General features: G+C 42.5%; 1 protein-coding gene across 3 annotated transcripts in view; it reads right to left on the bottom strand.

Moving 5' to 3' along the window:
• Positions 1–2849: 2849 nt before the first annotated feature.
• The window catches only part of rarga (retinoic acid receptor gamma a), a 42651-nt gene continuing 33467 nt past the window's right edge, over positions 2850–12033 (bottom strand). For all 3 annotated transcript variants that reach the window (XM_024293248.2, XM_024293250.2, XM_024293253.2), the window contains 7 exons: positions 6290–6438; positions 5944–6085; positions 4954–5117; positions 4487–4663; positions 4029–4233; positions 3738–3896; positions 2850–3621 (listed from right to left, as the gene is read on the bottom strand). In XM_024293248.2, the coding sequence (XP_024149016.1) occupies positions 3254–3621; positions 3738–3896; positions 4029–4233; positions 4487–4663; positions 4954–5117; positions 5944–6085; positions 6290–6438 (1364 nt within the window). In that variant the 3' untranslated portion in view covers positions 2850–3253. The remainder of the gene's footprint in view (positions 3622–3737; positions 3897–4028; positions 4234–4486; positions 4664–4953; positions 5118–5943; positions 6086–6289; positions 6439–12033) is intronic.

Genomic DNA, 12033 nt, shown 5'->3' with positions numbered 1-12033 from the left:
CGTTTCCCTGGGGGTGCAACTGCCTAAGTAGACTCCCACAGGGGATGCGAGTTTGGGTCTCCCTGTGCCGGTCCCCAGCCTGGATAAACAAAGTTTTGTGTCAGAAAAGGGATCCGATGTAAAACTTTCAGCCAAAATGTGAACAACAACACAAAACTTTATAATAAACACAAAAATATATCAAATTGTCAATCACTGCAGCTTTTTAAACTGCTATAAAATAATTGTTGATTTGAGAAACACGAGGGAATAAAAAGTCCAGTTCTCTCACAAAAGTAGTTTATTGTGCCTCTTACTGTTTATATGGCTTTTCTTTGTATGACAAGAGTTGACATAAACAGAGGGTCGGCAACATGTTGGCCATGTCAGTAAAAAAAAAAAAAAGTAACAACATAATCTCAATGTTCTGGCAGTATCACCACCACTAACAACATGGCGCAGCAGAGAAAAGAAGGAGGAGGTCATCACAAGTGTGACAGCACCGTTTTCAGGACATCCACCCCATAACTGGAAAACAATGATAAAAAGTTTCGACACACACACACACACACACACATGCACTCGTCAAAGTACAACAAAAATGAGGAGCCCTGCCCTTATTCAGATGACGAGACTCACTATAACAAAGAGAATGGTCATATTGCTTCAAAGACAGAAAAAACTTCTGTATGTTTGTCAGCTGCCGATTCGCAGCGGACTGATCACTGCAACATTTTGGCAACGACGACGTGACGTGTGAGAATACACAATCCTCTGTTCTTTCAAAGACTATACACAAGAAGACGAGAGGATATCATGGCTTTAAAGGAGGAGAAGGGGGGGGTTTGCTGGATGGATGCTGGCATGAGTGCAGGAGAGGTCAGTTCTCTCTCCCGCTCCGGAGTCCGACTGGCATCCATGAGGTTTTTCCGACTTTTAATGTACAAACAGTGGGGGGTTTGACAATCCACACAAAATCAGGAATACACGCATAAATATTGCCTGTTTCTAGCATGCCCCAAAAAGCAGCTAGGGTTTGGTCCTTACTGAAAAGCCCTGAGTCCGATTCCAAAATGTATTCCGTAAGAATTCCTCGCATATGCCTTTAGTCACTGTGTTAATGCATGTGATGCTACATAGTGAGGAGCTTGTGCCTTGTGTTGGGAGCGGAACTATTTACAGACGTCATGGGGGGTGGGGGGATGCTCTGCCTTTGATTGTATTGATTCTGCTGATCGACGATGGCACGCTAACAGGATCATCTGCTCACAGGTGGTGACTCCAATCTTAAAGGAAGAGGATGCGCCTCGTTTAAAAGAACAGGGCGACATTCCTGCACAGTCTACACTTATGTAAAGGGAAAGTGCATAAACATTGTTTTGCTTTGTACCAGGTTTTAAAGGAAATAACCAAAACAAATCTAATTATTTAGCAGAAAATAAGTCAAAATGTGAAAAACTAAACTCTTCCCTAAAACGCTCACTTTATATTTGGATTTTAACCCTTTAACACTTAACACCCTTAAACGTGCTTAAACACAAAATCTTTAATATACTGTAACTTTTCAACTGTTATCACAATAAATGTAATTCCAGTAGATTGTGAAGGAGAAAAGCGGCTCATCGAGCCGCTTTTCTCCTTCACAATCTACTGGAATTACATTAATTAAATTAAATAAAAAACATAAACACTGGAGCTCCAGTGTTAAAGGGCTAACAAGCAACCAGGAAGTGCAACAATCAAATAAACTAGATTAACTGATCATTTTGTATGGATATCAAAATTAAAACCTAAAACTTTTGTCAGTTCAGGTAACAACAAAAAAAGTAAATGAGGTTTAAAACAGTCTATTCTCAAATTTAGTCCAGAAAAACAAGGAGCTGCACCTCAGACTTAAGTAGCATGTTCAGTAACATAGTCGTAAACATTTTCTCCATTGCACAAGGTTACATTTGCAAATCTGTGGGACATAACAATGTCCTTTGAACAGCACAAGGAAAAAATGTTTGATTAAAAATGCAAGAAAAATCTCAAACAGCAACTCGGTACAAACGCCTCAGACCAGCTGTGCGGCATTGTGTTAGCAGAGCAAACACTGGCGTTTGTTTAGTGGCCGCAAGACTTTGCAGTTGACCCTGAACTCTTTTGGACACCTTGCGCCAAATGCCAGAACATGGCTCTCAAAATGAGCCAAATCTAGGCGAACAAATGAGGGAAATTGCTGTAAGCAGAGTACTTTGCTAAAGAAAAAGTAAAGGGTTGTCAAATCTGTACACAAATGAAACAGTGTGGTGGGGCTGAAAAAAAAAAACTGATAACAAAAAAAGACTTTAAAACCTGGTACAAACATGTCGGCTCATGTGCTACGACTGAATGTGTTCACAGTAAGCTCACACTGTGCTTGAGACTGTCAATTCCTGACTGTAGCTTTAGTCCCTGACGGCAGTTTAACTTAAGCTCCATTTTTTTTCCTAACTTTGGCACAAATTTTCTTCCTGTGCTGACAGTTAGCTGCAGCAACAACAAAGCAGAAAAATAAATCTAGTTCCCCAATGACTGATTGGGCCTACATAAGTGTCCTATGGGTTGATTATCATCCACAGAGAGCCAAAGTGCTCCGAGAAGCCCCAAACTAAACGTATGCAGATGATAAGGAAGACCAAGCCAGTTGTATTTACCCTTCTTTCTCTCTGAATATCTTATCAGGAAAGTTCCTCAACTAAAGAATTCATATATGAACCATAATAACACATAAAAGACAATATAATCGTATATAGATATGTATGGGCTTATTCATAAACTCAGAAAAAAAACATTATTCAAAAACAACACAAAAACAAAAGATTAGCATACTCAATTTGGTTTTGCCCTGTGTTTTTGTTGTAATGTGATGACTGTAGGGTCTGGACTGGACTCAACTGCTCAGTTCTGGTGTCTGTTTGGACAGTTCCCCTACTTTATTAAAAAGAAACACCACCAGCGGAGACGTTATGTAATTTTCATGTCACGGCTATGCCAGGAGTTCTCCTTGACTTCATGCTTCTGCACGTCACTAGTCCTGGAGCATGTGGCCTGAGTTAAAGGTGTCTGTACATTTAAGGCTGTGCTGCTCTCTGCTGAGGAGAACACAGTGATGTGCAGTAAGGAGAACAGAGAGAGGAAGTGAAGGCCAGTATTTTTGTTTTAAAGTTGGGGTGGGGTGAAGTCTGTTGTATGACTGCATGTCTGTATGTGAGCAGAACCTGTTCATGAGTATGTGCATGAAATGCTCTGTTCACTGCGCTCTGCCGACAAAGCCTTTCCTCGACCCATCCAAGTTATCCAGAACCCCCCAGGGCTCCCCGTCACTGTCCGAGCCCCTGTCCCTGTCTTCATCTCCCACGTCGTCGTCGTCGTCTTCATCCTCCTCTTCCGGAGAGGGCTCGCTGAAATTCTCCGTGCCCCAGCTGTCATCTTCGTCCTCGGCCTCCTGCTTCACGACCAGCTTTGGTGCCGCTGGGGGTTCCGGTGGCGGAGGGGGCGTCTGGCTCCCGTTGTACTCTGTTTGGTCCTCGAAGGCCTCTGGGTTCTCAAGCATCTCTCTTATCAAAGGAGGCATTGGCCCTGGGATCTCCATCTTCAGGGTGATGGCTCTCTCCGCACCTGAAACAGAGACAAACCGATACGGTGATGCCACAACACTGGAAACCGAAGTACGACCAGAAACGAGGTATTGGAAAATGGAATCAATTGTTTTATTTTTCTCTAAAAAGGCTAACCTTTAGTACTGATGCCTCTGAGGTCTGTGATCTTCATCAGCATGCGGGGGAACATGTGGGGTTTGTTGGGGCGGCGCCGCCGGGCGTAGATCTTAAGAGCTTCAAGTAGAGGCTCTTGTAGCTTATCCACCTTCTCTGGCTCTTCCAGGTCCATACGGTCTGAAGGATGAAGAAAACGTTTACAATTCCATCCAAGAATAGTAATAATAGACACATTTTACACGTTAAATTAGAATTTTACATGAAAACAAAAATGTGACTGATTAAAGCAGTAAGTTCAGGCTGCAGTACCTCCACAGATTAGACAGATGGCACTGAGGAGACCCGTCTCTGTGTCATCCATCTCCAGGGGGAGAAGCTGGCCGGCGAAGGCAAACACCAGGTCTGTAAGCGGTCCAAAGCCTGCATTGTGCATCTGAGTTCTGTTCAGGGTCAGGCCATCAGAAAAGGTCATGGTGTCCTGTTCTGGGGTGTAGCGTGTGCAAATTCTTAACATCTACAATCAGAAGAGAAAATGATTAAGGGTTTGCCAAAACATAATGTCAAATAAGTATATTGATATCTTCTATAGAGAAAAAAATATATAAAAAAATTAAGGAAATTAACACATGTTGTCAATCTGACTTCCCTGCACTACTATTTCTTTCCAGGAGGTGTCAGCATATCCCCATTTTAACATAATCCCATTTTCTTCATATATATTTTTTGTATTCTCCTGAAAACTGTGAGGACAAAAAAGAGCTTCTTACCAGTATGTCCAGGCAGGCTGACTTCAGTAGAGTGATTTGGTCAGCGATGGTGAGGGTGGTGAAACCTGGGAGCCGCTTGGCAAATTCCACAATCTTAATGATGCATTTGGTGGAGAGCTCGCTGAACTTGTCCCAAAGTCCCAGATCCAGCTGAACACGGTGGTCTGAGCTGGAGTTCTAAAAACACCACAAAGAATTCACATAAAAAAGCATGCATGGGGCTGTGTTCACCAGAACTTCTCACATTTGCATTTCTCATCACTCAAACCAAAAGAAATCAATTCACGAGTTGCATCAATCATTCGGAGGCTTTGTGGCGAGCTGCATTAGAGTGACAACTACAATGTTGTGAAATTTAGGGTGAATTGAAATGTTTCCATGCAACTGAGGAGTCTTTGGTGACAAGAATGTTTGCCACACACTCCCGGAGTGAACATAAAAATTACACATTTACATGAGCGACTTACAGTTGTGTATTTTCCAAGTTGGCAAAGCGATGGGAAGGTTTCCTGGTGAGCTTTGCTGACTTTGTTGACCAACTCCTCGAGCTCTCCGCTGAGCTCATAGCTCTCAGGAAGCACCATCTCCTCCTTGACATCCTTCTTCTTTTTGTTTCTATCGTTGCGTACTGCTACATGAAGAAAATGTACAGGTTTTAGACATAATGGTGTATGCCACTCAGAATTGGATACAAATCACGAAAGCCGTAATAAAAAAGGTTTCAAGCTGAACGTGGGACTATCTGTCTTCCTTTTATCACCCACTTGTCAATCCATCTTCCCCCAGATGCACACAAGCCAGTCAGCTCCCTCCTGCTCTGCCTCCTCTCCCTCTTTCACCTCCCATACTTTCCTTCCTTTCAGGATATCCAGTAATAGCAGAGGCACAATGTGATCCCGGTCTTAACACACATCCCAAACCAACATTTCACCCCGTACACACACGTCCTTCAAGCTTCATGAGGGGAAAAGGATACATAGGCTGTGGTTTTTGCCATACAGAAGGGAGAAAAAAGGAGGTGGGCCTGTGAACCTGCAGACAGCAAAGACCCCGCTGCAATTCTCTTCTCTATAACTTGAAATGGTATTTTCTCTTGCTTTGTCTCCATGAATGAAAGTAGTGTCTGTTCCTGGCCAGAGGGAGGGGGCGGGGGAGGTTTTGTGGTGAAACAGGAAGTCAGATTCATTTTGTGAAGCGATTAGTCATATGATTGGTACAGTGCCCAGTCTTGCCCTGATCACCACCCCTGCTAGACTCATCTTCTGGTTCTGTCTCCTTGATTCTGTCCTCAACAGAACATTCAAAGATTCATAATAATAAGCAGGTTGTGTATTGGCATGTAAAAACCAGGTTGCCAAAAAAAAAAAATGGAATCCATGTTGGGTGTGGATAAGAGTAAATAAACATCCTTTATTTCCAAGCAGCCGTCTTAATCTCTTTAATAATGGAGGACTCACCTTCCTTAGACATGCCGACCTCGAAGCACTTCTGCAGCCTGCAGTACTGACAGCGGTTGCGTGTGACTTTGTTAATCTGACAGTTCTTGTCTCTGTGGCAAGTGTACACCATGTTTTTCTGGATACTGCGACGGAAGAAACCCTAAAGCATCAGGAAGCCCGAAACAAAAGGGGATAGGCGGAGAGAAAAAGTTAGTGTCAAATAGTTATCAGAAAAGGATGTGACATTCAAGAGCGTGCTCATTGTCTGCGAGGCTCTTTTCCTTTTTAACCAATCTGAAAAATAGACGTTTTACGGAGATGGATCAAGGCTCCAGAGCGCAGTGTTCTGGAAGGTTCCTCTCACCTTGCAGCCCTCGCAGGAGCTAACCCCATAGTGGTACCCTGAGGACTTGTCCTGGCACACAAAGCAGGGCTTGTAGACACGAGGTGGAGGAGGTGGAGACGGAGAGCTGGGTACCATCTCCTCTGAGCTGGTACTCTGGGTCTCCACCGCTGTGGAAAAGGAGAAGGCAGGAGACCCCATGAGCATGGAATTTATCATTACCCATTTCACTATTAGCCCAGCACTTGTTTCTTGTTAATGTGTCTAAGTGCATTCAGATAAAGCATGACGGCATAAGTATGTTTCTTTCTAAGACGTCTAGTAAGACAAATCAATACAGTTGAAGTCCTTGCAAAAGAAGTACTTTAAAAATACACAAAAGACAAATCTCAAGCAAAACTTTTCTGACATTAATTACCACCCTAAAAGATAAGAATGAGATGAACATTTGTAGACATGATATGTTTATCTAAACAGAGAGAAATTAGTGAAAAATGACTGTTTGACAGGACAGACAAAACGGATTTTTCACTGCAGTGTGCAAGAAGCCGTGTGACTGACAGGCAGTCCGATAAGGATAGTTATTAGAACAATTACAGGAGCCAAGAGTGGTCTTCAGAACTGGCTGCTCCTCATTCCACATGTCGACAAAAAACTCATGAACATCCTGTCCAGCACAGGGGAACTTTAGGCTAGAGTAAATCTCTATTTGTACCTCTCAAACAGGAACGCAGCTCTGTTGTTCGGTGTATTCTCGTGTCACGTACTCGCAATGGTACATTACACTTCATTATATTCCAGAGCAGACCCCGTATCAGCTGTGCTGCATGTGTGCAGAGTACAGAGTTTCCCTGGGAAACATTAGATGGTGCAAACACGTAGAACCAGACCGTGGTCACACATTCTGGCCTGCACAAACTCAAAGCCACACATGTGACCCTCACACTTACACAAACACTTTCACCCTTGGTCACTCTCAAATTCAACCCCCAACTCCCGCCACCCCCCCCACTGACACACAAACCCTACTTTTCTCTTGTTTCCTGGCCTTAAATTCCTCAGCGCAGCCCTGCCAGGTTTTAACAGAGGCCTAAGCTCGTAACGCAGCCTATAAAGGCAGTCCCATGGCTGGACTTGAGGCCCCAGCCCGGCTGGCCTGCACTTTATTGGGACTCGGTCACCTTGGGCAGCTATTCACACCACCAGCTGTATCTCCCAGACCGTAAAAGAAAAAGCCAATCATAAAATAAAAAAACAGGGAGGCTCTAAAATTCAGACTTTTACTGCCCCCACCTCCCCCCACCAGCATCTTCAATGAAAAACACAGAGGGGCCAGTCTGAACTGAATCGTCAATCCCTCCTCCCTTTTCTCCCACTCAGTGCGGAGGAAAGAACCACCAGCTTGGCCTTTTTTTTTACTGGAGAAGTGAGACTTCAAAAAGAAGAAAACAGGGGGCGTTAGAAGAAAATAATAAAAACAGAAAAGGGAAAAAAGGGGTTTGGTGTGTGGGCACAGTTGTTTTCTTGTTCAAGACCAAGTTCACTCCGTCTCTGCAGCTGCAATGATTGGCAAACTACCTCTTCATTCATGATAATAACAGAAATGCTTGACAGAATTTTTTCGTTTATTGCTAACGGTGAAGACATCTGGTTTTCATATGTATTTTTATATTCGAGTCCACATTCAAATACCTCCTTTGAAAGCCTTACATTGCTGGAGGCGAATATGTTTTCCATTAGTTTTTTCGAGCATTCCCAAAGCCAAATGTGCAAATCAATCTAAGAAGTGAAGTTTACGCCCACTAAATGTTTCTACAGCAGTTATCATATATCCTTGGCCAGCACTGAACAAAGCGGCAGGGTCAATTGGAGAGCAGAAACCCTCTGAACGCGCCGTGAACCACTGTTTATGCAATAATAACATCAGCAAATGAGGCTCCAGACCAAGCGCTGACAACCCCTTACAAAGGACAAACCATATGCGGCGTCAAGTGAGGGACAAAACTGGCTCTTAATGGATAATTGAAGGGGGGCAAAGACAGAGAAAGTCCATCTTGGAGAAAAATCAAAACAGCAGCAATTGAGAATGCATCAAGCTCTGTCAACACACTGAACCTGGTTCTTGCCAGAGAACATGACTCCCGAAAACTACCTCCCAGAATGAGCTCCATTCAGCCTGCTCCATCTAAAACCCCACCACCACTTACCCTAAGGCGCCACAGTGAGAGGGCCTATTCAGGCTACCACCCAGAGCCCCTTTTCCCTGTCTCTTCAACTCAGCTCATCTCTGTTTGGAAAACAAAGCCCTGTGAAATGAGAGGCCCTCCTTATCAGCGCTCCATGGCCTGGAGCTTCATTTGCATGACAATCTGCCGCCCCGGGCCGAGGAGATGATGATGGACAGATGAGATGAGAGGAGTGGCATAGGTGAGTGGCTGCTGTTGTTTGGGAGAGAGCGGGGTTGAGGAAAGTTAAAAAAGGGATAGTTAGATCATTACTGTTTGTTTCTTGCCAAAGACCAGTATACTGGCTAATCCTTTGCTGGTCTTTCCTGAGCACTCATACTTTAACACGTGTTCCCGATGAGCCCCCAACACTTCACATACTGTGTTATTTGTGGTACACGACAGAAATAGCTGTTTACCTAAAGGTGTCATTAACTAGGCTAATTGCATTGGATTCTAGGTCAAGTTAACCAAGTCATTCAGTATCCCATAGGGATCAACAGATGGAATATAGAAGAAGAAGGGGAAAAAAAACTACACTCTAAGCACAGAAACAGTAATTTAATAAAGCTCCTTTAAGTCTGACCAAGTGGAAAGGGGAGTGTTTGTAATGTATATGAGCAAAGACATGACTTTGCAGCTCCTGTTTTGTGTTGCAACACCCTTTTTAACTGAGCAGCATATGACTTCCTGGCAGTGTAGCAAATATTTTACAATTGGCCAACAGATTCTGTGTGTGTGAGCTGTTGGTGTGATTAAATCTTCCATGGAACACTGAATCCAAAGTCTTGGAATGTGAGAGCAAATGTATAGAGCACTTGTGTCTGAGGGGGCTCTTAATAGAGTGCTGTCGATGAGCATAGAGAACAAAGGCATTTCCATATCCTCATTTTTCTGTCATTATCAACTACTGTCCAAATACGGATTAGTGAATACACTTTAGAGAACAAACTGTTTTCTCTTCTCCCTGTTTTATTACTTTAGGGTTATTAATAGAGAAGGCAACCATTTAAAGAGAACTACCAACAGTGAAATAGTTTCCCTACAGTTCAAATTATACTTTAAAGTGTTGGTAAAACATCTGTAAATGGTTAAAAAGTGAAATACTTTAAAATGATTCTTTTAGTTATTGCTTTCATCTGGATTTTTATGCTGACCTTGTACGCAACATAAACCAGTTACATGTGCAACTCTAGAGAATTTTTACTTAACCAGTACAACTGCTTTCTTTCAGCTATTTGTATAAATAAAAACAAATGGTGTACACTGCGTGCACAAAGCTCGGATTGTGAAATGAATCGACTGACAGCTGCCCCTTTGTGATGAAAGCTGCATTTCTGCATTGCGAAATATGCATGCGCTGTGTTTTTGTCCCTTTTGTCTTCTCAAGAAAAATCATACAGAGACAGAAGAAATATAATTACCCTCTGCAATGGTAAAAGTCAGACAGAAACTCTACTATTATCAGTATTTTTCTAAATAGCATTTTCTCAGAGGTTGTTTTGTGTTCTTTTCTTTTAAGTTGTAAACATATATAAACGTATTGTAAACACATGAGGACTCTTAAAAGACTGACTCCAATGAAAATCATGTTTTTGTTGTTTTTAACATGTTCTTTTAGCATGTTTCTCATGATGTATAAAATAATTTAAGATTAAAACAGTGTTTCTTGAGTATTTCCTTAATCAAATTAAGTTGGTTTTTACTTAATTTTGACCCTCCATGTCAGTTGCTGCACCACAAACCGTGAAAACCCGTGGTTTAAAAAAGCTTGGGTTTGACATGGGCGGGTCAAAGTCTCCTTTCTCCACTACAATTCTGATAAATACACTTGCAAACAAATAGATCCATTACTGTCTTTATTTTCCGTGTCTAAACTTGTATCTCACTCAAAACTTTATGACAAGATAGCTCTGATGCTGCTTTTTTTGTCTGGTTTTTTTTTGTTTGTTTGTTTGTTTTTTTGCTACGCTAATGTTAGCTTGGGCTTGTGCAGTGCTATAAGTTAGCAGGAGAGAGTCTAAACAAAGATTTGAGGGGAAATTAGTAGAGCTAACTTCAGTGCCAACAGCCCCGCCCACCACCCAGTGGTGAATTACGAACTGCTCTGCAGAAAATATGTCTTAAAAAAAACGACAATATTTTAGCTAAAAACTGCATAATCATAAATAAAAGACCACTCAGAACGCTTTTACAAAACAGAAAAAAATGTAGTCGGAGAGAGGACTTTAAAAAGTTTGAAAAGCTATGAAGCAATAAAACATTTGAGATTTTGGGGAAGTCGGACAGAAAAATCAGTGTAGGGTTTACTGAAGACAAAAGGGCTTGGTAGTGGGCAGACAGAAGTGGCAGACGGACGGCAGATTGCAGAGAGGATGGTGAACAGAGGGGCTGAGAAAATCTCTGGCCCTCATCTCAAAGCCCACATCACCATAGGATACTGGCTAAGTGATCATCAGTGTATCATTAAGTCTTCATAAAGAAGTGAGTTTCAAGAAAGAGGAAAAGAAAGTACCACACCCATGTCAGTAGTGCCAGTGCATGTAACTTTCCTTCTGCCCACATCTTCCTGCCATCACTTTGAGTCTTCTGCTGCAAGGCCCCACACGGCAGCCTTGTTTCCTTCCTTTTTTCAGTTTGTCCGGAGGATCTCCGTCATTGCTTTTGTAGTTACTTTAGAGTCCCTTGACGCTTCACCTTCCTCACGTTTTTTCCCGAGTTCTGTTAAGTACACTGTAGTAACTCTACTCATCTGAAATACTATAAATCTAAAGGACAAGAATGACTGTTTTTTTATCTCTTTATTCATTTTTGAATGGTACTGTCGATTATAAAAATGAAGTAAGCAAAAAAGTTTTTGTTTGCAGCTTGAAAAAAGTGCATGATGGGAAAAATTCCTGAGCGAGTTCACAGAGAGCAAGGGGTGCTTTTATTAAAGGTGATGAGTGGTAACCAAGGCTTTCAACAGCTGTCTGAAAGCTTATTACCTGGGCTCACACTGACACCTCTGTAAGGAGGCACCACTAAAAACAAGTCCTTTAGAAAAAAAAAAAGAGAGAGGGGGCAAGCTGGGAGTAGGTAACATACACCAAACTGGCCAGACATTATATACACACACCTTCAAAAACTGGCACCCATCTGTCATAGCCAACAGAAAGTCATGTAACAGAGACAGACGCCAGTGAGTGCAACCATTATGTTGACTTATGAAAAATATTTTGGATCCTGCTCAAAGTCGGCAGGCGTAATGGGGGCGTGAAACAATGTGTTGTAACACACACTGCTGCCTACACACAACTCATATGGCCTCCCCCCTAAAGAAAAAGTGGAGTATTAAAAGCAGCAGGTGGAATAAACACGTATCCTCAAAGCAGATTTCTAAAAAGTGGAATTACCCCTGCTGTCTAGTGGTGCTCTCTTAACACCCTTTCTTCTTTACAGCACCTCATAAAGGGTCTTTTGATATTTTCTTGATGGAGTCAGCCAAGCCAACATTTGGCAGCCGGCACCCTCACACACACACACACACACACACGCTCC

Source organism: Oryzias melastigma, linkage group LG7 (genome assembly GCF_002922805.2).
Source record: "Oryzias melastigma strain HK-1 linkage group LG7, ASM292280v2, whole genome shotgun sequence".
Classification (NCBI taxonomy): domain Eukaryota; kingdom Metazoa; phylum Chordata; class Actinopteri; order Beloniformes; family Adrianichthyidae; genus Oryzias; species Oryzias melastigma.
This window is presented reverse-complemented; position numbering and strand designations above follow the sequence as displayed.